Source organism: Lissotriton helveticus, chromosome 10 (genome assembly GCF_964261635.1).
Source record: "Lissotriton helveticus chromosome 10, aLisHel1.1, whole genome shotgun sequence".
Lineage (NCBI taxonomy): Eukaryota > Metazoa > Chordata > Amphibia > Caudata > Salamandridae > Lissotriton > Lissotriton helveticus.
Window position 1 is genome coordinate 1,047,553,593 of NC_136071.1, and position 25,817 is coordinate 1,047,579,409.

The following is a 25,817-nucleotide window of genomic DNA, read 5'->3' on the forward strand; positions in this document are numbered from 1 at the left end:
CCAAATGGTTATCCCAGCCTAGCATCTAAAGCTGAACACAGGTTGAACTTGCTTACACTGGTTTGCCTCAGATTGATTGGTGTCAAAGCTAAGAAACAGCTGACATAGTGACTGAGGCCTCACTCCAAACAGCATGGCTCATAGTTTGCCCATCTATGATGCATCAATTTAACATATATATAATGCGCGGGAACGGTGAAGGTTTTCACTTCTGCAAGGGAGACCTTTCCTGCTAGTGGACTCCCAAATAACTTAGAAAACAACATATCTCAGAGAAATTAGCAACAGTACTACCTGAAGCACTAGGGCCTACCGCATGTTGTAGAAACATTGACACCCGCAATTAGACCTAGTAGGTGATTTAATGCTAGATAATGAAAGAAAAGAGCAAAATTGTATACATTGACTCTGACGTAGAAAGGGCTAATTCTAAAAATACTAGATGTTGCATTCAGGCAAGAAAACTCTTGTGATTTCTAATGTGCCATTTAGAACATTCCTTTTTGCAAATAAAAGATTCACACTTTTACATTCTACAGCTTACTTATAAATACCTAACAGAAGTTTTAGTATGAGCAATAAAAGAAGGCCACCGTCAGGATCCAGCATAGCTTCCAATGATTAGTTCACTTTGCTTCAATTCCTCCAACAAAGAACCGTCCTTCTGTATGTGAAAAAACTATGCTCAAGTCTTTTACTCTGCAGCTATTAGATATCTTTATATCAATTGCTGTTAAAATTATTTTAACTGAGTGGAAATCCTTTAATCTCCTGTCTTATCATACTTGGTGGGCTTGAGTATAATTTCTTCGTAGTGCCCATACTTCTGTCAAAGAGAAACATTGTACTCCTTCTATCTCTAATGCTATTTGGATGACTCTGGATAAATATATGAATTTGTCCTCTCAGGGGTTGGTAGCCCAATATCCTTTTGACTCTACTTCTTAGTTTATTTTTCCTATTGTTATGTTATGTTAGTGAAATTTGTAATGCGCACAGCTGCTCCAGCAAAGGAGCGTCCCGGCGCCTGACAAGATAGCCACACAACATAACGAAGGAACAGATTTATTTGAAATTCAAATTTTAACAGGGCTGAGGAAAAAGGACAGTCTTGACGGCCTTGCGGAAGGAAAGCAAATCGTCAAGAGATCGAGTTTCGTGAGGCAGTGCGTTCCACAAAGCTACTGCCCGCACCTTAAAGGAACGACCCCCAGCTCAACTAAGTTTAAATCGCGGGGCAGTTGCCAGCTCCAGGTCGGAGGAGCGAAGGGAGCGGCCTGGGGTGTATGGGCGCATAAAATTATGCAATATGGGGGCGGAGAGGCCCTTTAAGATCTTAAAAGCCAGGCAGAGCACCTTAAAGTGAATCCGCTGCTTAATCGGCAGCCAGTGGAGAGCAGTTAGGGTGCGGGAGACTGAGCAGAACCTAGGGAGGCCTACCACTGCTCTGGCTGCTGCGTTTTGCACTCGCTGGAGACGGGTTAGCTCGGCTTGATTTAACCCAATAAAGAGGGAGCTGGCATAATCAAGCCGAGCCAGCACCGTCGCCTGAACCACAAGCTGGCGAGTTGCGGCATCAAAAAATTTGAGTGCAGGTCTCAGGTTACGCAGGATGCCAAAGCTGCCGTCCTTTTCGTATGGCCGACGAAACTGAGCGCGGAGTCCAACCATACACCCAGATTTTTACTCTCCGAAACCGGAGTGGGGGTAGGGCCAAGCTCAGAGGGCCACCAGATATCTCCCCAGAGATCCGTCCGCTTACCGAAGACCATCACCTCTGTTTTATTGGCGTTCAGTTGGAGACAGTTGGACGTCATCCAACTGGCAACCGCCCGAAGTCCGTCCCTGAATCGGGGGGCTTCCACCTCGGGGTCCCCGCTGATCGTGACCGCTAGCTGAGTGTCGTCTGCGTATGACACCATAGTCAGGCCGCAGCGCTTCATGACCTCAGCCAGCGGCCTCACGTAAAGATTGAACAACGTGGGACTCAGCGAGGAACCCTGCGGAACCCCGAACGACAGGGGATGGAAATTAGACTGATAGGGCGGGGCAGCCACACAGAAGGATCGGTCCGCTAGAAACGAACGGAACCACTGAAGTGCCGTGCCGGTCACACTTGCCTCCTCGAGGCGCTGCAGGAGAATGTCGTGCGAGACAGTGTCAAAGGCGGCGCTCAGATCTAACAAAACAAGCGCCGCCGTTTGACCTGCATCAAGCACTGCCCTCAGGTGCTCGACCATAAACAGGAGAGCTGTCTCCGTACTGTGACCAGCCCGTAGCAGGTGTTCCCATCTCTTCATCTTTCTTTCTATTTGTCTATCGTCTTCTCGCTCTTCCTTTCTTTCCTTGTACCCTCTTCTTAATTTTTTTTCTATCCTTTCCTCTTCTTCCTTTCATTCTGGTATTTTTTGGTCTTTGTGCAATACAATTATGTTTTTCTTTTTAGCTACCAATCTATTATGAGATATTCTTGGTATATTATATATTGATTTGGTTCTACTTGTGATATCATTATTTTTCTGAAATGTACTTTGTCATTAGGTCTGTATTCTCTTACATTTTTTACTCATTTATTGATCACTTTGCTCTGTTGTGTTGCACTCAATTGTATTTGTATGAACTCTTACTTTTTAAAATAATAAAGTTATTGAACACAAGAAAAAAGTCTTTTACTCTGCAACATGCAGAATATGGAATCGATTCGACTTTGAAAATATACCCATTCTATCGTCTTGGATTTATAATTATCGTTAGTCTCTTTTAAGCATTGCATTCAACCCCAGAGTATTTGGAATATCAGATCGAATATAAGATCGAATCATTGACATGGACAGAAAATTGGTTTTCCACAAATGTTCTAAAGATTTCCTGTAATATTTATATTGTCATTAATGTGGTTGGTTTACCTGGCTCTGGAGCACTGCATTTTCTTTGTGATGAATCTGTTCTGCTGTATCATTGGAAAAATGAAAGTTCCCTTTGGTTGCCTCAAAATCTTTTTTATATTCATGCTAAAAATTTAAACACAGTATGAAATGTTTGTAAGATACACGTGCAAATAAAATGTTGCTAATTTCTATTTGAATTTAACGACCATGGGGCTTTTGCAGAATAAATACTTTTCATAAACATTATTCATGCAATGCTGCAAATATTGTTCAGCTATGTATGCTACTAAATAAGGTGAAATAGCGTCTTCATTAGAACATGTATCCCATCTATTTAATGGAAAGTCAGGCTAACCATGTTTTTAATATTCACATTTTGGAGATGTAGCTTAATGCAATTGTAGAAAGCACTGAATCAAATGCGCTCTTATGCACAAAAATATCATAGCAATTCGTTTTGTCAAACTGGTTTAATTTTAATCAGCACACTTATTAATGGGTCTGATGCACTCGGGAAAAGGGCGACTAAGCATGTGGAATTATTTCATCTGACTGTCTTCCTTCTGAACATTTTCATTTGACTAGTGTGAATTAGAGCCAAGATTTTTCTAAAATTCTGTTTGTCAGATTTACGTGCACCAAGAAAACATTCAAAAACAAACAATGGGATGACACTAGATCTCAATGCAATGTGCTACCGCGGGCAGTAGTGGCCGGTATCCTTACAAAGTGGTGAGACGAGGGGGGGGGGGGGCGGCGACGGACAGCCAAACAAAAAAACATAAAAATAACTAACCAGCCTCCCCAAAACTTCTCTCTGGCTCCGTGCACTGCAGGTACAGGCTCCCAGAAATCCCTGTGGCCAATACCGACACTGTTCCTATGCCGAGAACAGCGTCAGGATTTGCCGGAGCGCTCTGAATTTTCCAGTTAGTCTAGGAGTCTGTGCCAACTGCCTCCAACCCAGCAATACAGCTCAGGTTGGAGACAGCTTCAATGCACATGATGGCTTTGTTGTCCTGAGATGGTCGGCCAAACCGTCATGCACACTGATAACAGTGCACCTACCACTCCCCGCTGCCTGTTATCCCCATCCCCAATCCTCCTGCCCCCTAGTCACGATGCTACAGAGAAAAACAAAACAATAATGAACACAGGTTTATGATTGTTTTATTTTTTATTTTTTGGCTGCTCGCGAGGGGGGGCGATGCATAGGGAAACACAATTGCACACAAATGTGTGCACATTATTTTTGCTCTGTCTGTGCAACCTTCCTTCTTCTGAGCCTCCCTTGTATGTGACCCACACTGCAAGATTAGGGAACGAAAAATATCCCTACCACATTCTTGGAGGACACAGAACTAGAGGCAGCTTGCACTGAGACAAGGAGGTGCAAGGAGTCTGTGTAAATGTGTACTTGCCTGTGTCTGCATGCTTTGGCTTTCTCAAAGCTATTAGTCTATATAATGGTGGCCTGTAGATTTTTCCATTCCCAACCCCCAGGTTAGCATGCTGCAATAATGCTAGAATTTTGAAAGGGATCAAGAAGTGGTCTGTCTAGTCCATTTGTAAGCGTGAGAGATTGGTATTGTTGGAACTGGCCCTTCTTGCAGGGTCATCCTCAAACATTTTGCTACTTCCTCCCTTATTTTTCCTGACCCGTGGCTGTTGGCAATAGGACTCTCTGTGTAAATTGTTATTATGATTGGATATACATGATTGGCATATTTGTATCACCATGAAGTCCCTAGTAAATAATAGTAACCAAATGTGATGCAGTGCGCGCAACGAAATTCGTTTTATTTTTTTAAATGTTTACTTACCTGTAAAACTCCGTAATTCATACATTACTACCCCCCACCCTGCCCCTCCCCCTGCCCACGTCCCCGCCCTACAGAAACACCTACTGCCGACCGCTACTGCAAAAGGACTTCACCCTCAGCTTCCCCTGAGCTCCACTGAGAGAGTTCTGTGCTTCCTGGAGTGCTTGGCCCATGTGTGGTGCCTCTGGAAGTGGTACCTGTGTTGGGAAGCTGGAAACAAAGCTTGAGAGACTTTGCTAAAGAAAAGTTATCGCATCGCTCGCTGCGGAGCACATCCCCGACAGTGCAAGAAGATTCCCGCCGCTACGAAGGTCGAGATCGTCGCAGCGCCTGTTGCCGCTGCCAGAGCCGTCGCATCCTTCGTTTGCGGGACGCTCCCGATCGGTGCGGGAAGTCGAACATCGCTGCAAGTGTCGTCGCAGAGCCTGTCGTTGCTGGGTGAGATCGCACACCGCCTGCTTGCGGACTACATCACGTCGCTGCGAGAGTCATCGCCAAAGCCAACGCATCGAGGAGCTGTGAGAAAGAAGATCAGCGCTGGTCTGCGCATCGTCTCCCCGGAGATCGTCGCACCTCCAAAGATCGTCGCATCGTGCCTTTGCGAGAACAAACTTCCTACGGAACCTACGCACCGGAATCCATACAAGTGGCCTTACTCCCCATACAGACCAGATTTATCGCAACACGCCCGCTGCTGCAGCGGGGCTGTCGCAAACGCCTCCCCAGGGTCTCAGGAGCAACGCATCGCTTGTTTTCCACCGCACCAGCTTCTGCTTTTGGAACTTTGTCGCAACTAAAGGTACTGTGAGCTAAACGTGACGCAACTGTGAACTTTTCACTTAACTGTGGATTATTTTTATCGCAACCTACAGAATGTTATCGCAACCTGAAGAAATGTTATCGCAACCTTAAGAACTCTTTTGAAATCATATTCTTGAACTGTGTATTTTGTATTTTTGTCGTTTTGGTCTTGTGTAGTTTAGATTAAATATCTTTATTTTTCTAAAACTGTTGTGGAGTCAGTTTGTGGTGTTTTCACTGTGTTACTGTGAGTGTTGTTACAAATACTTTACACATTGCCTCTGGTTAGCTTAGACTGCTCGTACCAAGCTACCTAGAGTGTGAGCAGGGGTTATCTCAGAGGGTTTCCTCCTTGCCTTGACTAGAAGCAAGGGTCCCTATTTGGACAGTGGTACCTACCTCTGCCAACTAGAGACCCCCAGTTCTAACATTGTTGGTCAGCGGTGGGGATTTGAACTTGTATTTGTACTAGACCCACAGTCATTGGTGTACATCACTAGTGAGTGCAGACCACTACGCCAGCGCATACTTTATTTTTTATTTTTGGTTCTATTTTTGATCATAACCCTGAAAGAATCCAAGCATCATGTCCCAGAATGGTAAACCAGCAAGTGATGTTGCAGAACTGGAGTTTGATATTGAAATGTTAAGTGATTACAAAGTAGGTCAACTCAGGCAGTTCTGCAGGAACTTTGGATGCCCCATGAAGCGCTGCTCCAAGAAGGAGGAGCAACAGCAGGCCTTAAGGGCCTGGTGGGAGACCAAAGAGGCTGGGGAGACAGATGATGCAGAAGTGGATGAGGATGCACAAAGGGATGGATCAGGCCACAGGATCTGCCTGTGTCCAGAGCAGCCTCAAGGGCTGGCAGCAACCATTCAGCTGAAAGTTTTTCCCCAGAGGAGTTGGAGGAAAACCAAAGGGCTAGAGATCATAAGTTAGAAATGTTGAGGCTTGAAATGGAGCTGAAACAAATGGAAAAAGAAAGAGAAAGGGTGGCGGAGGAGAGCGAAAATGCCCGTGCCCTGGAGGAATTGAAATTGACCTTGGCCCATGAATTAAGAATGAGGAGGCTTGAGTTGGAGCTCAGGAGGCATGAGGCCATGTGGGTCTCAGTTGAAGAAGAAACATGGGTAGCTCAAGAGGTGAGCTTTGCTGAGTTGGATGGTGGAGTTCAGCTCAGATGGTGGCAGCAAGAATATAGTTTCCAGTGCTGAGAGAAAGGTACAAACACCCAGAGATGTGGCGCCTGACTTGAGGGAGGGGGTCGACATACACCAGGGGGTTCAGGTTTATGATGTACTTCCAGTGGATTGAAGTGTCCCTGAAGTAGATTGGGGGACTGGCACAGGGGACCATATTCCTAGTGTTGGGAGGGACACTCTACTGACTCTAGATGAGAGGTACAGGGAGAGGGGTTCCCCCATGGTAGATGCCCTGGTGTGTGTGTGTGAAGACCAGCCAGAAGAGTGTGGGTTGTGTGACAGAGACAGTCAGATACTGTCTTGCCAGTCTCAGGAGAGTGGTGTGGGGTACTTGTGTGAGGCACTGGAGGGTGAGGCATGGGGTAGCTTGGTTAACCACTGTGGGGGGCTGTGTGATTCATTTGTTGGAGATCATATTTTAAGTCCCTGTTTTCCAGAGCTATGCCAGCACCCGGTGGAGCGTGAGTTCTCTGACCCCATAGAGCTTGCATTGGAGGCAGACCTCTTGGTGGATTCCAAAGGGTCTGAAGAGGCATTGGGGAGTGATCCCAAGAGGAGTGGCTTAGATGTCTTCCAGGCCTGTGAGGTGGAAGAGGTTCAGTGTAGCCCAGTTAGGTCCCAGTGTAGTGGGAGAGGTGTAGGGGCTCATGTCCGGTCTCAGTGGAGAAGGAGTGAGTGTGGGACGGTGTGTCTCACGGTGCCCGAAACCCAGTCTCAGGGTCTGGAGGGTTCCTTAAGGGAACACCTGGTTGGGGACCTTGACTGTACTAGTAGGCCATTTGAGGAGGATCTCCTTGTGTCTGGTGACCGGGGAGTGCCTGTAACCAGGCCTCCATTGGTTCTGGTGTCTGGCAGTGCCACTCCAGTTGGGAGGTTGCAGAAGTCCAGACTGAGGGGTGAGAGGGGGAAGGAGTCTCCAGTGGGAGAACCAGTGGGTCAGGGACCAGTCAGAAGGGCTGAGTCCCCAGTGAGTGACCATGGTGACCTCACTTCTGTCCTGGGGGATCTTCCCGCGCTGTCAGGTGGACAGGGGTCGGGAGATCTGCGCCAGGCAGACTGTCACAGGACACATGAGTTGTGTGACACCCTCAAGGGGGTACTGTGTGAGTCTCCAGAAGTCCTGTGGTGCCAGGCAAGTGCACAACCGCAGGTATTGGTCCTGGGTTGGGAGATCAGGTTCAGGATCTGCCTGACCTAGAAGGAAGGGCATCTATAACCAGTGTCCTGTCCAGTTTGGCTTCCAGAGGTACCCCTTCAGTAGGGAGTGTGCAGTGCTCTGGAAGGGGGTGCAGCGGGAGGGAGTCCTCGCCTCTGACCCCGGTGCAACCTGAGGGGTTAAATCCTGGGTTGGGAGACCAGTTGCTGGAGGGAGATCCTGAATTGGTGGGTGAATGGTGCGGGACACCTGCCACAGATGCCCTGGCTATTCTAGAAGGGGGGACCGCTCCAGGTGGGAGGGTACAGAGCCCCAAGGAACAGGAGGACCTGGTGTGGGGAAACGCACCCCAGCCTCCTATCCAGCTGCTGGATACATGTCCGGGGCTGGTGGGTCAGCGCCAGGATGTTAGACCTGACCTGACAAGAGAGGGAGTGGACAAAGGGTGCCACGCACCTGGGGCTACTGCCCCCCACCCTCTGACGCCACAGAGGTTTGAGAGCCCTGAGAGGCATAAGGCCTGGGTCTCATATCTGATCACTGGCGGTGGTCACTGTGGCTTGCTGTCTGTCTGTTGGGACACACCGGTGAGCAAGTTAAGTGTAGGTGCTGCACAGGTGGTTTCCACAGGTGAGGAGAAGGGTTCCACATGGATTGGCATGGTGGTCCCTGAGAGTATGGATAGAGTGATTGAACTGGGTTTAGGACGGCGTAGAACAGGACTGCCCTGCTGTGTGGGCCAGTTTCCATGTTCTATCGCCTTAAGCAGGGAATACCATTGAGGTGTCGTTTGGTCTACCCTGGCTTTAGGCTGGAAGGGGGTTGTGTTGGAACTGGCCCTTCTTGCAGGGTCATCCTCAAACTTTGTGCTTCTACCTCCCTTATTTTTCCTGACCCGTGACTGTTGGCAATAGGACTCTGCGCACTTTACCACTGCTGATCAGTGCTAAAGTGCATATGCTCTCTGTGTAAATTGTTATTATGATTGGATATACATGATTGGCATATTTGTATCACCATGAAGTCCCTAGTAAAGTGCACTGGGTGAGCCAGGGCTAGTGATGACAAATGCTACAAGTGGGCCTGCAGCACTGATTGTGCCACCCACATGAGTAGCCCTAAAATGGTGTCTCAGGCCTGCCACCGCAGTGCCTGTGTGCAGTCTGTGAACTGCCATGTCCTAACCATTCACTTTTTGTGCACATTAGTCACCCCTATGGAAGGCCCAAGGTACCCCCCTGGGCAGGGTGCAGTGTATGTGAAAGGTAGAGCATGTACTGGTGCAGGTGACATGCTCTGGTAGTGAATGGCAGCCATTTTCGTTTTTCACTATTGTAAGGTTATCTTGCTCCATGGATTAACATGGGGATGCTGGCTACAGTGGCTACCAGCATTTCTTCCCATAGGAACAAGATAGGACATAAGAGTCAAGTATCCCTGAACTCAGAATTTAATAACACATCTTTTAGAAAAGGTTGTTTTTAAATCCTGTGTTTGAGAATAGCACTTTTAAAAAGTTGCTGTTCTCTTGTCTGACCCTTCTGTGTGCCTTGGCCTGTTTGTGTATTGACTGTCTGGTTTGAGAGTGACAGGGGCTGGGGATTCCCCAGGAGGCTGGCTGAGTCAGCCCTAGGCTGAATGACCGCATTTGCAAATTGAGTGGTGGGAAGAGTTAGCACCTGGGCCTGAATAGGGCTGTGCCTGCCTTCCACAATGCTGTCTCCACCTCCTGCTGTGCGGCTGACGACCCTGCCCCTCACTCTGAAAGGAAAGGAGAAGCCAGGCAAACAAAGTGCTCAAGCAACACCCAGAACTGGTCCAGACCGGGCGCAGGGCCCACTTGCACAAAGAGAACAAAGACGTTTAGGGGTATAAGTACAGGACCCCTGACAACAGAAAATTAGATCATCCTGCAATCAAGAAGGAACCTCTGCCAAGGAGAAAGCTGAAACTGAAGAAGGGAGATTGTCCAGCAACAGCTCTGCTGGATTGCCCTGCTGTTGCTTTGCTGCCAAGGAGAGGGGAAGGACTTTGCTTTGTGCTGTGTCCCCTTGCTTGAAGTAATCTCCAAGATCCTGAGAAGAGCTGGCTCCCTGTTCTGAAGTCCCAGGACCAAAAGGACTTCACCCCCAGCTTCCCCTGAGCTCTACTGAGAGAGTTCTGGCCTTCCTGGAGTGTTTGGCCCATGTGTAGTGCCTCTGGAAGTGGTACCTGTGTTGGGAAGCTGGAAACTAAGCTAGAGAGACTTTGCTAAAGAAAAGTTATCGCATCGCTCACTGCGGAGCGCATCCCCGACAGTGCGAGAAGATTCCCACCGCTACGAAGGTCAAGATCGTCGCAGCGCCTGTTGCCGCTGCCAGAACCGTCGCATCCTTCTTTGCGGGACGCACCCGATCAGTGCGGGAAGTCGAACATCGCTGCGAGTGTCGTCGCAGAGCCTGTCGTCGCTGGGTGAGATCGCAGCACCGCCTGTTTGCGGACTGCATCACGTCGCTGCGAGAGTCATTGCAGAAGCCAACGCATCGAGGAGCTGCGAGAGAGAAGATCACCGCTGGTCTGCGCATCGTCACCCCGGAGATCGTCGCACCTCCAAAGATCGTCGCATCGTGCCTTTGCGAGAACAAACTTCCTACGGAACCTACGCACCGGAATCCATACAAGTGGCCTTCCTCCCCATACAGACCGGATTCGTCGCAACACGCCCGCTGCTGCAGCGGGGCTGCCGCAAACACCTCCCCAGGGTCTCAGGAGCAACGCATCGCTTGTTTTCCACCGCACCAGCTTCTGCTTTTGGAACTTCGTCGCAACTAAAGGTACTGTGAGCTAAACGTGACGCAACTGTGAACTTTTCACATAACTGTGGATTATTTTTATCGCAACCTACAGAATTTTATCGCAACCTGAAGAATTTTTATCGCAACCTTAAGAACTCTTTTGAAACCATATTCTGTGTATGTTGGATTCTTGTCGTTTTGGTCTTTTGTAGTTTAGATTAAATATCTTTATTTTTCTAAAACTGTTGTGGAGTCAGTTTGTGGTGTTTTCACTGTGTTACTGTGAGTGTTGGTACAAAAACTTTACACATTGCCTCTGGTTAGCCTAGACTGCTCGTGCCAAGCTACCTAGAAGGTGAGCAGGGGTTATCTCAGAGGGTTTCCTCCTTGCCCTGACTAGAAGCAAGGGTCCCTATTTGGACAGTGGTACCTACCTCTGCCAACTAGAGACCCCAGTTCTAACAGGTATGTGTTGTTCCGTGCCGAAAATAAGGCGCAGGGCACACCTGTGACTGTGGATAATGACAGTGCAATATTGGTGTAAGTTGTTGTCTGATACAAAGTTTTTGATAATGTTATTTGGATATTTTCGCGTTTTTCCCAGTGGAGGCTGATATTTCCCAGAAAATTCGGTTCACAAGAGAAGGTGAATTCACGAGTTCTGTAATCAAGTAGAAAAGCAATAAAACTATTTTTGATGCATGGTGGGGGAAAAATGCTTTGCCCTTTTGGTTTGAATGACATGTTTATAATCTTTGCTGTGAGGCAATGGAGTGAGAAGAAGGTTAAGTAGATAATCAGATGTCATTTAATGGATTTACTGAGAGTAAAGTCAACTCGGTTGAGAACATCTTTGGGGACATGGAGGGATCCTAGTGCTCTTGTGGTCTGAGGCCACTGGTCTTAGTTACACTAGGGAGTGTGGGAGCTCTTCGGGAAACTGAGAGGAAACTGACTGATTGTGAAAGTGAAAAAACACCTGTGGTACTGCAGGTACCCGAGGACTTAACATGTGTACTTCGCTGTAAGTTAGATGCAGCTTTAAGTGCCGAGATGAATGCAATCCATCTTTTATTACTTTTACTTGGCCAATGAAGTAATTTGAAATGTCATAGATCATAACATCAACGATGTCATTTATGAAATTACCAGTGATGTCACGAGCAAGGTCATGAGCAGTATATTACTTCTTTAAGTGAAGTTTGAGCTTTTTTTTTTAAACAACCCTTAAAGTGTTGTGAGCAAAAGAAGACATAACTTACTCTTAAAAAAGTATGTGAAATACGTTCTATAATTGATGGGTCTCAGAAGTGTACTGAGAGCATGTTGCCTTCCTATTAATTTAGGCCCGTTTCTTGCAGCATCGTTTTCTGTAACGATGTAAGTCAGTGATTAAATAATGGGGTCCCTCTGAAGAATGGGAGGAGAAGCCTCTAAGTCTCACATATCTCACAGACATTCATACGCCCTGGACCGAATGGGGGCCACCTCAAAGTCCCTCCTCCCCTCACTTGCTTCATGTTCTGTAAGGACCCTAATAGTAGTACACTGTCAGAGGGATTTTTTTTAGCACCTCTGCTTTGATGGAGACAGCTAGGTGGAGGTACCGTTCCCTGTCCTGTGTACTGGAGTGATTGATTCTGCATAGTTTCTAATTTTCCTCTTCCTGCAACAGCGAGTAGAGGAGGCGCTCATGGACGTGTGGTCCATCCATTCGTGCAGAATGCAGTCTTTCTATTTAGCAAAACTCTCCCATGTTATGATGAGAAGAGTAGTCCGTCAGTCAAAAGACAACTTTATCACAACCATAAAGCATAGAATATGTAAGAAGAGTAGTTCTTCTTAACGTTTTGAGACAGGAGAGCCATAGCGTCTATACCAAAAAACAAGTCCTTTGTCCTTGCAAGTTAAGTAAATCAGTGTTCTTGCCTTTTATATTTTCACTGACAGAAAGTGCTACAGTTGTCACAACTGGAAATTAATCATGTTTTCATTGCTTTCAAAAAAAGACATGCTTGCGTTCATACACTGCGACACTCCTTAAACATGCGGTGATAGCAGCGAGGTACCTTCTAGCTTCACCAGACTGCCCATATTCACAGGAACTTACACTGCTTTGCATCCGACTGGTCTTCAGGGCATGTTCCAAGTAGAGCATGTTTGGCAGGTCTAGTGTTGGCTCGTGCATTTGTTGGATGTCTTTTTTGTATATCACCTGTATCAACAATAGATAACACGAGAGAAGTAATTATAATGTGTAACTGCATTTACTAACTTACACTGACATAGCAATAACTTTAAGAGATACTTGACCACTAGGTGGCACCAGTCTCCTATGAGGCTAACATTAAAACAACAAGCTTTGTTAAGAAGCATTGCATAAAAGTGACAAAAATGAATACAAAAAACTTACAAAGGCTGTTTACGAGGCGCCGGACCATTTTGCATAACAAACGGTGCAAACTAAAAGTACGGCATCTTTTTGTGCCATATCGCGCAGATGTGTACGTAACAAAAAATGTCACGTACTTTAATGTGACCATTAACCAATAATATAATAATAAATAGTGGAATTTGTCAAATCTTTCAGAGCTTTCGCATTGGTGTAAAGTCAGAGGTTAACCAAAATGCAACAGTAAGAACTGAACACCCTAAAAAGGCGACATTGACCTGCCACACACAACTAGGCAGACGACTGATCATTTAGCCATAGAGAGATGGAGGGAGAGTGTACCCCGGGCAGAGGGGAAGCACGGGTTCCTGGTAAAGAAGGAGCATGTGAGCTACTTGCATTTTCCGGCTGCAGCATATTTTTCTGTGACACGTGGTTCTCCTGTTCCCGCCGAGCAATGCAGGCCAGTGGAAACCAGGGGCCTCATTTATGAGGCCTTGCGCCAGTTTTGCGCTTCCGATGCGTCACTTTTTGTGACGCATCGGTGGCGTAAAACATGCCTCCTGTTGCGCACTATTTACAAAGTGACACATCTAACCAGATGCGTCACTTTGTAAACCCCTGCGCTACATTATACCTGCGTCAGGTATAATGTATGCAGAGGGGGCGTTCCCCCGCAAAAAGCCTCGTAATAGTGACGCAGTGAAATCTATGAGATTTCACTGCGTCACTTTTGGGACGCTGTTGCGTCAAAATATTGCGCCTGCCTCACAGCAGGCGTAAGACTGACGCAAGCCCTTTCACATGGGGCTTTCCCCAAGTGAAAGGACGCATTGCTGGAGTTGCGTCACTTTTGTGGCACACTCCAGCAATGCGTCACTTTTGCGCTTACAGATACGCCAGAAATACTGACATATCTGTAAGTCCTTGTGCAATGATGCGTCATATTGTAAATATGACGCATCATTGGGGTCGCAAGGAGGGCGTAATGAAAAGTGCCGCATCGCTGTTTTCTCGCAGCGATGCGCCACTTTTCATAAATGAGGCCCTAGGAATATGAAAGTTGGGTTTCAAGACCAATCAGGTAAAAGGGATACTATTTAACAGATCAGATTTTGGATAGGGTGTATCTGCCTAAGCAAGTGTCACTTTGATGTCCACCAGTGAGGCCGAGAATTTGAAGATGTGTAATGAAAAGAGATGTTATCAATCAGGCCCCGAAATTGAACAGAAGTAGCCTGGCCAAAATGTTCAGTCCAGCTCCCTCCCTCTTCCTATATCTGTCTTTCCAATCTTTCTACAGGGCATATTAACAAGGGCCTTATCTCCGCTTTTTTGGCTTTAAAAGCCAAAGATTCAGAGATAAAAATATTGCCCTGTTAACAACACGGTGCTAACATAAATAATCGCATGTTAGCACCCTTTTTCACTACGCTTCTCTTTGCATCTCTAATGAGATGCAAAGTGGGCGGTCCAGAGCAAAATAATAAGAGAAATGTCGCTAAGCAACATTTCTCCTATTATCAAGCTTCCCGCCAACCCTGTTAGCGACAAAAAAAGCAGCGCTAACCACGGTTAACGCTGCTTTTTTGCATCTGCTAATTGTCAGATTTAGCCAAGTAATCCAATGGGATGTGGATTACATGGCTAAGTCCACCAGGGGCTATCAACAAGAATATCCCTATCCTTGTAGTTTTATTGCTGCATTACCAGCGATAACCTCCCAAAATGCTCCCAAAATGCCGCTATCGCTGGATTTTTTATCGCCTAGGACAGTGGTTCCCAAACTTTTTTGACCCGTGGCTCCCTTGACCTAATTGGCAGTTGGCCGTGGCTCCCCACCATTTTTATTGGGCGTGCCAAATACAACATTCATGCTCTTGGGTGTACTCGAGTTGCATGCACTGGGCAAGTCGAGTCACTGTTTCAGATCTGCAGCTGGAGCCTAACCTCATCGGGGAGAGGCAGCTCTCCCAGGTAAGCAGTGATCACACTCCACATGAAACGAACTCGCAAAGTCTAAGCCCCTCCATCCCCGATTGCCGCATCCTCTCAAAGACTGCTGCGGGCACAGCAAAATGACAAGTTGGCATTTCCCAAGGGTACCTTCCTTTCAGGTGACACGCAGGGTAATACTGGTGGCCTTAGTTAGCAATGCTAATGTGGAAACATTTGTGTGCGATTTTAGATCAATGAACAGTTCGGGGTCCCCAAAGCTCTCAAAATCACATGCCCATCCTATTGCAGCAGGGACCTTAACCTGGTAACCTATTTTAAGTCTGTGTGACCAAATCAATAAAACACAACAGATATACTATCACATTTATTCTTTTTGCCAATTCCTTTGGAGGGCAGAGTTTTTGAAAACATAAAAGTATACACAGACTGTTGGACTTTGATCCACATAACTCCACTAGTTGTGAACACGCCTCCGATCTGTTTTGAAGAATCTTACTCGCAAAGGCATGCAATCGTGGAGTATATTTTTTCACGTTTCAGCATTGACACACATTATCGGTTCATACATCCCAATTTGCAAAATGATATTGGCTACAAAGCCAGAATTGGCTGAAGATATCACACATGACCTAGAGGCACATGGCAGATAATAAAATGTCACACAACTATTGGGCCACTTCAAAAACTGTGCTTGGTTAAGGGCAAAACGAAAATTAGGCTTTAATTACATTTTGTGATGATTCACTCTCTCATTCACATCATGCATTCAACCAAGCACCAACAATACCGCTTGTTTGGCCTTTGTATAGTGAAAAGATGTATACCACATCTTTCTAATGCACAACACAGGCACAGCATGCGGGGAAGCAGTATATGCTTCCCTAAAATAAGGAATAGGTAAAGGACAGTTGGCAGTAGCAGGAGGAATGGCACTAGGGTTTCTCTCACACATAGAGAACAGGTACACCACCAGGTGCTACCGTGCAAGCTTCTCTTCCTCACAAAATAGATACAACTGCAGCATCAACAGTGCTAGTGTCTTGCCCTCACATAAAAGGTACAGATTGGGCAACAGGCGTAGGCATTAACCTTCCCCACAGAACAAGTACAACAGAACAGCAGTAGTGCAAGCTATCCTCTGATAAAGACAGATGGAAATTAGACAGACAGTGCAAGCTTTGCTTTCTCGAAAACCATACAGCATGTGCACAACAAGCAAGCCTCCCTGTCTCACAGCAGACACACAGCACAAACCTCTCTGCCGTGCATTTCCGAGGTGTGCCTCGTTTAACTCTACTCTTCTCAAAGGCCGGAGATGTTTCTATCTGGCCCAGCCCCCCTGGGGGTCCGATTAAAGAGGCGCCCTTGATCGAGGGAGTGATGGCCCATTAGCTGTAATCACAGAGCCCCCCCCCCCACCCCACACCCTGGCAGCCTTATCTGCACAGATATGGTAATGAGCAGCTAGTCACTGGGGCAGCAGGAGCAGGTAAGGCGCTGGGGCTGATGAGCGCAGCCCTTAATGGAGCCATTCAGATGCAGAGGGCGAGGGCTGTGATCAATTGACCTGGCAGCACAAAGGAGGGGGAAGATTTGTGGCTGCAGTTTCTACGACCCACATCCTGCACTGTGATGCGGCGCCCCTGGCTTCTAATCACGGCGCACCAGGGCGCCGCGGCGCACACTTTGGGAACCACTGGCCTAGGAGGATAGCGTTGTTAATAACGCGATAACCAGGCGATATTATCCAACAATAGCGGGCGTTAAAAAAATTAACGCTAAGCGCCCTTAGCGTTAATTCTCCCTGTTCCTGGTTAATGTGCCCCTACATCTCTCTGGGGCATATTATCAAGAACGGCGTTGAAAATTATCGCGAATATAGTGTCAGAAAACTGCCGCTAAAGCGGCGATAATGGGCTTGATAATATGCCATGGAGAATTCCAATAGAAGTCCTTGTTCTAGGGTGAACATGGGCTTCTCCAGGGCATATTATCAAGCCCATTATCGACGCTTTAGCTGCAGTTTTCTGCCGCTAAACCTGCGATAATTTTAACGCCGTTCTTGAGAATATGCCCCTCAGTCTTTTTGTTTCCAAACTCTCTCCCTCTCGGTTTCTCTTTGTGTCGCCACAAACCTGCGGAGCTGGAGACAGTGGTGGGGCACTCGACCGTCAAAAGCCAGCTTCTAATCGCTAATGCCCAGGGCCACTCGATTTATGTGAAAGTGGTGGATCAAATTATACGATAGGGTTGACTAAATTATGCAGCAAGAAAAGGCAAATATGCGAAGTAATGAAGTACGCTTTGTGATAGTATTGCTTAATAACTTTGACATATTTAAAGATGTTAACGCTCTTTAGGCAAATATTTAACCCCGATAGTACCAGTTTCTCACCCAAATAGGGAAATAAGTATGTGAAAGGTGAACAGTCATCCTTGGAAAGGGCTTTCCACTGCGCGGCAGGCAATGTGTGTCGTCCTATTGCTAGTAACTTTTGATCTGCTTAAGAAATCAACAATTTGTTTTAAATTAAAAATGTACAATTATGCAGCGGGAGATCGATTAGGTGTCAAAGGTGGCAAATCCATTGTTATGCAGAAAATGCCTTGGCAGCACAATTTGTATAATTCCAGTGGAGCTGCTAATGCTCAATTGAACAAATGGCAAACCTGGTCCAGTTATTAGTAGAGGACGGGTTGTAGGACCTATCTCCATTGACAATACAGAGAAAAAGACCTTGGCAGACATACAACTAGTGACCAGTTGAAGTACCCATTGTGATAGCCACATTATGGTCCAAAGACAAGACATCATAAGGTTTGAGAAAAAAATAGCCAATTTCGAGTAACTTGGTCAGGACAGTGGCAGAAATAGGGAAGGTCAAAGTACGGTTATGTGTAGTTGGATTGGCTAGGGTCTAAAAGTTGTGAAGGAAAATAATATTTCTGAAAACATTGGAAATGATGTATTAAATGGATGGGATGAGAGAAAAAAAACAAAAAAGTTAAGGATCTACTTCTGATCCTTGAGGAACATTGGCTGAAAAAGTGGTAGGCTTATGTTTATAATAGAAAGAGAAGGCATGCACTGAAAGGTGCCCTGCATGTCAGAGGGCAATGGAACGTTAAGAAGCAAATAACGTTTCAGAAAAATACATTTACTGCTACCAGTGTTAACATTTTCAAGAAATTAGTTTAAAATAATTCTACTTTTTGCATTATGTAATTAAACTATAGCTGAAGTGATTAAACCATCTGTCAAGAGAATTGAGCGCACTGGAACTGTCAAGGATATGCGTCAATTGCTTCAGGAATACATTTTAAAGGCTGCACCTGCCCTGTGCCAGGATACCATATAGTATTGCCACTTTATTTTCCAGGTCTAGGAGAAACTCATTTACAAAAAATGGACATTGGGAAGTTTTCTTCAGCGCTTTGACCATTACTCTCACCATATTCAATACAATTTGCCCTGGAAATAGCAAAACAGAATCATTTCTTTACAAAAGTGAATAGCTCCCTAAAAACACAATTCTTGACAAAATAAAAATGATCCGTAGACAGAACTAAGAACATTCTAACAAAGTGAACTGAATTAGTGAAATCAAGAATATTGCTATACAAACCCATATTTTCCTTTTCTAAATAGCAATTCCGGGTTTGTTTTTTAGGTCGAGCTAGACAGCACATGTGCTGGCTTTTCGAGACCTGCTGTAGTCTGTCTGTGGGCGTCAAGTCAATACCCTTTCTTGCTATTGCTTTTGATTTGTCAATGTCAGTGTCCTTTAAAAACCCTTGCTTGCTAGTGGTCAGTCCTGCCTCTTTGCCCCTCCTTTCTCTCACAGGGCAATAATCCGCTATGGTTCTTTATCTGTTCTTTGGGTGACAATGTTTTTCTTCGTTTCCTGATGTTTCTGTTTGCCTGTGGTGTTTTTTCAACACAATAGCTACTTACATTCAAATATAACTTTCTTCCTCCCACCTCCTCTTAATGCCCCAGTTTACTGGTGTCTTTTTTACTGTTGTCTCCCCCACTGTGGCCCCGCTCTGTTGCTTTTATTTTTTTATTAGGCTTTTTGCACTTTTCAACCTCCACCATCAGTTGGGCTTTTTCTAGTAAGAAACATGCTTGGTTTGTGCTTCCTTTTAGGGGGGAGTGGACTTGTTTTTTACGTATGGCCCGCAAAGGATTTACATACCACCCCCTCTCTTTCCTGGCTTTCATTGGTTCCTGTGTGGGGCACTTATTTTATTCTAGTTCTTTTGGTTGTAGCATATTTTCTTGCATAGACCAATGCTTGTTTTTATTATATTTGTGATTTTATAGGTTTTGCAAACCATGCAGGATGCAGCAGCATTGTTTAGGGCACTAGGCAAAAAAGCAGTATCTCTGGGGCATTTCATGACCAAGCACCACTTTGCTATACAGCTTCACGTGACTTGTACAGACAGCAGGTTTGAGCTTCCTTAACCCAAACTCATACCTACTTACTGTCATACTTACTAGCCTATGCATTCTCAATACTTTCTTCACTACTTGTTGCAGGTCGGAGATCTGAGCTCCTTCAGTCCTTTATCTGTCCATACTCTTTTTCATCCCAAAGCCTCACCCTCAAGCCTCTCTAAAGAGGTCATTAAAGTATGACACCGTTGTGTGTGGTTTTTTCAGGAAAGAATAAACCATGTCTTGGTGCAAGGCCATGCAGTGTAACTGCTCCGATATGTTTGTAATTAAAATAATGATAATAATCACTGCCCACCACTGATGACCTGCAATCTAACACTAAGGATCCCTGCTTACACGTCCATGCACAGTCACGCTGCAATTGCAACTAATGGACCTTTCTCTTCTGTAGAGCTTCTTTTATTTCTGCTCCTCCTGTCTTCTGTTCTGTGGAATCTTTTCCCTTCGTGGCTTTGTACTCCATGTGTAAACTGAGATGTCCGCATCATTTCTCTCCCATTAAATGTAATAGGCTGTGCAGAAAATTAACATGCTGACATTGAGGTAAACAAACAAAATGGCCGGACAGCCTATGTGGAAATATCGATACACGTCCTGGTACCATGAATTACCAAGAGGGACAGACTTGTGTCTGAAATTACTTTTTTATTTTATAAAAAGGTTTTTGAAAAAGATTTTTTTAAAGCGTCAAAAGACACAACAAAACATTCAACAAATTACATCAACAATACATTACATAAATGCACACAAATGAATGAGATAATCAATCAATGAAATCCAAAAAACAACATTTCTTGGACGGACAACTGTGATATGCCTACAAATAAGTAGTCTATGAGGCACCAATCCTAGATATAATACAAACAAGTGGTCTAGCAGTATGGAACACTGGCCTACTTGTTTAGCATCTGCAAGAAAAAACCAAGTACATTTATACATCAAGTGCTAGAGCAATAGGAATAACATAGAAGCCAATTCACGATTTAACATGCATGATTTCATTCCTATTACGCCTTCCAACATTGGTATCTTGCAGGAAAAAACGTCGACGCGTTTCGAACCCGAGTGTGTTAAAGGGTTCTCATCAGGACATGGATTGGGGGGTCGTTGTCCCTACAACATAATTACAAACATTGTATCAGAGATCGACTAATCCGAAAATACTTCTCGCAGAGACTCACACATATAAAAAATTGGGGTACCTTAGTGACTGGGCGGTTGGAACAATTCCCTGTAATCAAAATAAGGTATAAATCTGCATTAAAATCATGCCTCAACAGTGTCTCTATGTTAAGCAGGTGGACTGCTGCATCCAGAACATACCTTAGTGATGCGCCTAAAGAGGTCACTGGGAAGGGTGCCGGCACACGTGTGTGATACACGAATCCGCGGTCAGAAAGAGCTGAAAAAGCAGGGAGTTCCTGTCAGTGAACCGCATGAGTTACGATATGGTAAAGAAGGTTCATATTAAATCAAACCATACCTTCAAATAACGGGCATGAGTCCCACCATAAGTGCTCGAAAAAGCGGCAGCTGCCGCCTGCACTCGTGCGCTGTTAAAATAAAGAACGAGCGTTTTAGTAAAATGTTCCGGTTCCCTTTCTTTCTAGTCTAAGGGAATACGAATACCATTGTGTATAAACTTACTTCTCTCTCGTGGTTCAAGAGCATAGAGGAAGGCACCCAACTCCAAATTCACCAACCGTTAGTGGCTGAAGGGGGCGTGACTAAGGGCGGTGCATCATGGGAGATGTAGTTCTCGCAGCATCTCGCATCAATGGCAAGAACATTTAGAGAGATAGAGGAGGCATGGATGGATCAATCAGCGCGTTGGTCCAGCGGCTAAAAGATCTTTTTTCTGATCCACATAGCGATGTGGTCTTCCATCGCTACACGATCAGTAACGGGTAGCAGCAAAAACCGGGTGGCAAACAAAATTATAGGTTACTGAATTCGTTCAAGTCATTTAATCCCTCCATAGCAGTGTTGAACTTCAGGATAAGATATGCCTCCTTTTGTGACAGCCGTACATCAGGGTCGCCACCTGCTCCTGGGATATTTTTTATGCTTGCAAGAGTGGTCCATTTCAGGTCATTGACCGAGTGTGCCTTCTTCAGGAAATGGGACACCAGTGGGGCTGTCATTACTTTGTTATTTATTCGCGACCTATGTTGAATTATGCGCTGACGCACTTCCTGGGTAGTTTTGCCAATGTAGACCTTGGCGCAGGGGCATGTGATGGCATAGACTGCATACTTGGTCTTACAATTCGTAAAGTCTTCGTGTCGCCAATGCTTTTTTCCATCCGTGAAGTGGCTACCTTCAATCGTGAGGCTACATACTGAACATGTACCACACTTATGGTGTCCTTTCACTGGTCCCATGTTAAAGAGTGTGCTCTGTGTTTCCTTTTTCGGAATGCTTCGAGTAGGAGCAATTTGTTGACCAATGCTCCTGTTTTTCTTCAACGCAAACAGCGGTTTGCCAATCTCAGGGATGATTTCCTCGACGAGGTGCCAATTGCTCCGTATGATCTTTTGTACAGGATTGGTGTGTGGTCCGAACGTTGACACGCAGACTATCCTATCCAGGTTTGGTTTAGCCCTCTTCTGCAGCAGCTGTTCTCGAGGAGTCCATCTAGCTCTTTTCATCGAGTGTTTGAGCAATTTGGCTGGGTATCCTCTCTCCTTCAGCTTAGTCGTCAAGGCCTCACCATGTATCATAAAGTCTTCTGTAGAAGAACAGTTCCTTCTGACCCTTAGGTACTGCCCATAGGGTAAGTTGTTTCGCAGATTTTTTGGATGATAGCTGTTGTAGTGAAGGCAATTGTTTTTGTCAGTTTTTTTCTTGAACAACGTTGACTTAAGACCTTCAGGCGTGGATTTGATCTCAACATCCAGGAATGGCATGGTTTTACAGTCATACGACAAGCTGAATTTGATATCTGGACTTCGATCGTTTAGCCAGCCATGGAATTCTTCCAGTGATTGTGGTGTACCATTCCAGATGCACCACACGTCATCTATATACCTCAGCCATTGCCCAATGTGGGCTCTGTACGGATTGTTGTTAAACACGTACTTTTCCTCGTACTGGGCCATAAACAGTATGGCCATTTCTGGTGCAAAGGGACAGCCCATCGCCGATCCCTTAATTTGTAGAAACATCTCATCTTCAAATACGAAAAAGTTCTTTTTTAAAGCCAGAGCTGCCAACCTCACAATCAAATCGGTCGGGACTCTATGTGGACGGGGTCTGGATTCCAGATACATTTCAATCACGTCGACCCCATCTTGCTGTGGAATTTGGGTATAGAGCGACGAGACGTCCATTGTGGCAAACAGTTGTATATTTGGGTCAAATTGCAATCCTTCTGTCTTATTTATGAAGTCCATTGTATCACGTAGATACGATCTTACCTCAGTGACGAATTCTTTCAGAAACACATCTACAAACTTGGAGATAGGCTCCAGCACTGAGTCGCACCCAGACACAATAGGTCGTCCTGGGGGTATGTTGAAATCTTTGTGCACTTTTGGAAGGAAGTACAGGTGTGGAGTTCGAGGGAATCGTTTGACTAGGTATTCAGCTTCTTTTGGACCTAGAATTCCACTCTCTCTTGCCTCTTTCACCAATCGTGAAATTTCATGGGTGATTTCCGACGTTGGATCCTGTGTAATACGCCGATACCAGTTTGTGTTGTACACATGGCTTCTTCCTTCGGCCCTGTACATGTCTTTGGACCATAGGACCACCGCCCCTCCTTTGTCCGCCGGTCGGATCACCGCCTCTGGTTGACTTCTCAGTGCGGCAATCACTTGTCTTTGGTCATCTGATAAGTTTCTCGGAATGAATTGTCTCTTCTTTTCCAAGACATTCAGCGACGAAAGCACCTTTTGTTCGAAGGTGATGATGTTTTGGCCATGTTGTTGTTTGGGGGACAAAAGGATGATTTGTTCCGCAGGCCGGAAGCTTCCATCTGTGGTTGGTCGGTAGAGTCTCTAAAGAACCATCTAAGCCGGATCTTTCTAAAAAATTCAATTATTTCCAATTTCACTTTAGTGAAGTCAATCCGTGTGTCTGGCACGAATGAGAGGCCCAATTGAAGCAGTTCTTCCTCCGCTTTGGTCAAAATTTTAGTCGAGATGTTGATAATCGAAGAATCTTTTTTTACGACTTGTAGTTGCGCTTCCGCGTGGACATTTCCCATTCCGGTTGTTTGAATTTTGCCCGCTGTTGTTGTTGACCTTGCCCTAAAAAAGGACGTTTCTGTTGGTTTCTATTTGATGTTCCTTCCCCTGAGTCTGATTCAGTAGATGTCCCTGAAGAAGAGGTTTCAGAAAAAGTAAGAAATCTTTTTTTGGATCTGCCTTGGAAGGTATTGAGATAGCGAGTGGAGTCGGAGCGAGTATAGAAATCTTCTTTCAGATAAGGATAAACCGTTTCCAAATTGAAGGTTTTTTTGTCCTTTTCAAATTTTGTTGTCTTGAAATTGATAGTGTTGTCCTTGAATGTTGTTATTTCCTTCTCTATTTTTTCTAGGAGGAGTTTCGCTTCCGATTCAGTGTGGTTATCTTTTATATTCTGCAATTGTGCCTCGATTTCTTCTATCTCCTTCTGACAGATTCTGTGCGCCGTCTCCACTGTGTGGACCATAAGGTCCCTGCTACATTTGGTGCTGATGCAGCTGAAACCCTTCTTGTACACTGGATCGTCAGTGAAAATGACGGGCACGTTTTTTACCTGCAGACCCCATGGGATTGTTCCAGCTCTTAAATTTGCAAGTAGAAATTGACCGTGCAATTCTGTTCTGATGTGCTTTTTTTGTAACCTTAGAAGTTTGTCTGCCACGTTCTGCTGCTTTGCCGTACCGCTCAGTGTAAGCGATGTGAATAAAGTTGAGTCTGCGAGAAGCTTTTCGATATGCTCTTCACTGAATGACAATGTGTCTTTTTCAGCCATATTATTTATCCAGTAAACCGGATCCTACCAGTGTGGGTACTTTCTAACAATGTAACTAGACTATAAGACTTACGGGTAGCGACCCGCTCTTTAGCAAAGGGGACTGAGGAGGCTTGGGTCCTGTCACCATCCGGCCTGGACCGCTCTCAATTGAGTAAACAAACAAAATGGCCGGACAGCCTATGTGGAAATATCGATACACGTCCTGGTACCATGAATTTTTCTATGTTATTCCTATTGCTCTAGCACTTGATGTATAAATGTACTTGGTTTTTTCTTGCAGATGCTAAACAAGTAGGCCAGTGTTCCATACTGCTAGACCACTTGTTTGTATTATATCTAGGATTGGTGCCTCATAGACTACTTATTTGTAGGCATATCACAGTTGTCCGTCCAAGAAATGTTGTTTTTTGGATTTCATTGATTGATTATCTCATTCATTTGTGTGCATTTATGTAATGTATTGTTGATGTAATTTGTTGAATGTTTTGTTGTGTCTTTTGACGCTTTAAAAAAATCTTTTTCAAAAACCTTTTTATAAAATAAAAAAGTAATTTCAGACACAAGTCTGTCCCTCTTGGTAATTCATGGTACCAGGACGTGTATCGATATTTCCACATAGGCTGTCCGGCCATTTTGTTTGTTTACTCAATTGAGAGCGGTCCAGGCCGGATGGTGACAGGACCCAAGCCTCCTCAGTCCCCTTTGCTAAAGAACGGGTCGCTACCCGTAAGGCTTATAGTCTAGTTACATTGTTAGAAAGTACCCACACTAGTAGGATCCGGTTTACTGGATAAATAATATGGCTGAAAAAGACACATTGTCATTCAGTGAAGAGCATATCGAAAAGCTTCTCGCAGACTCAACTTTATTCACATCGCTTACACTGAGCGGTACGGCAAAGCAGCAGAACGTGGCAGACAAACTTCTAAGGTTACAAAAAAAGCACATCAGAACAGAATTGCACGGTCAATTTCTACTTGCAAATTTAAGAGCTGGAACAATCCCATGGGGTCTGCAGGTAAAAAACGTGCCCGTCATTTTCACTGACGATCCAGTGTACAAGAAGGGTTTCAGCTGCATCAGCACCAAATGTAGCAGGGACCTTATGGTCCACACAGTGGAGACGGCGCACAGAATCTGTCAGAAGGAGATAGAAGAAATCGAGGCACAATTGCAGAATATAAAAGATAACCACACTGAATCGGAAGCGAAACTCCTCCTAGAAAAAATAGAGAAGGAAATAACAACATTCAAGGACAACACTATCAATTTCAAGACAACAAAATTTGAAAAGGACAAAAAAACCTTCAATTTGGAAACGGTTTATCCTTATCTGAAAGAAGATTTCTATACTCGCTCCGACTCCACTCGCTATCTCAATACCTTCCATG

At 45.2% G+C, this 25,817-nt stretch overlaps 1 protein-coding gene across 12 annotated transcripts in view; it reads right to left on the reverse strand.

The window, feature by feature from the left end:
* The window catches only part of NEBL (nebulette), an 874,906-nt gene that overhangs the window by 241,821 nt on the left and 607,268 nt on the right, over nucleotides 1-25,817 (reverse strand). For 10 of the 12 annotated variants that reach the window (XM_078663756.1, XM_078663754.1, XM_078663752.1 and 7 more), the window contains 2 exons: nucleotides 12,756-12,860; nucleotides 2,907-3,011 (listed from right to left, as the gene is read on the reverse strand). The exons of the other annotated variants lie outside the window; for them this stretch is intronic. In XM_078663756.1, the coding sequence (XP_078519882.1) occupies nucleotides 2,907-3,011; nucleotides 12,756-12,860 (210 nt within the window). The remainder of the gene's footprint in view (nucleotides 1-2,906; nucleotides 3,012-12,755; nucleotides 12,861-25,817) is intronic. 12 annotated transcript variants of the gene reach the window in all.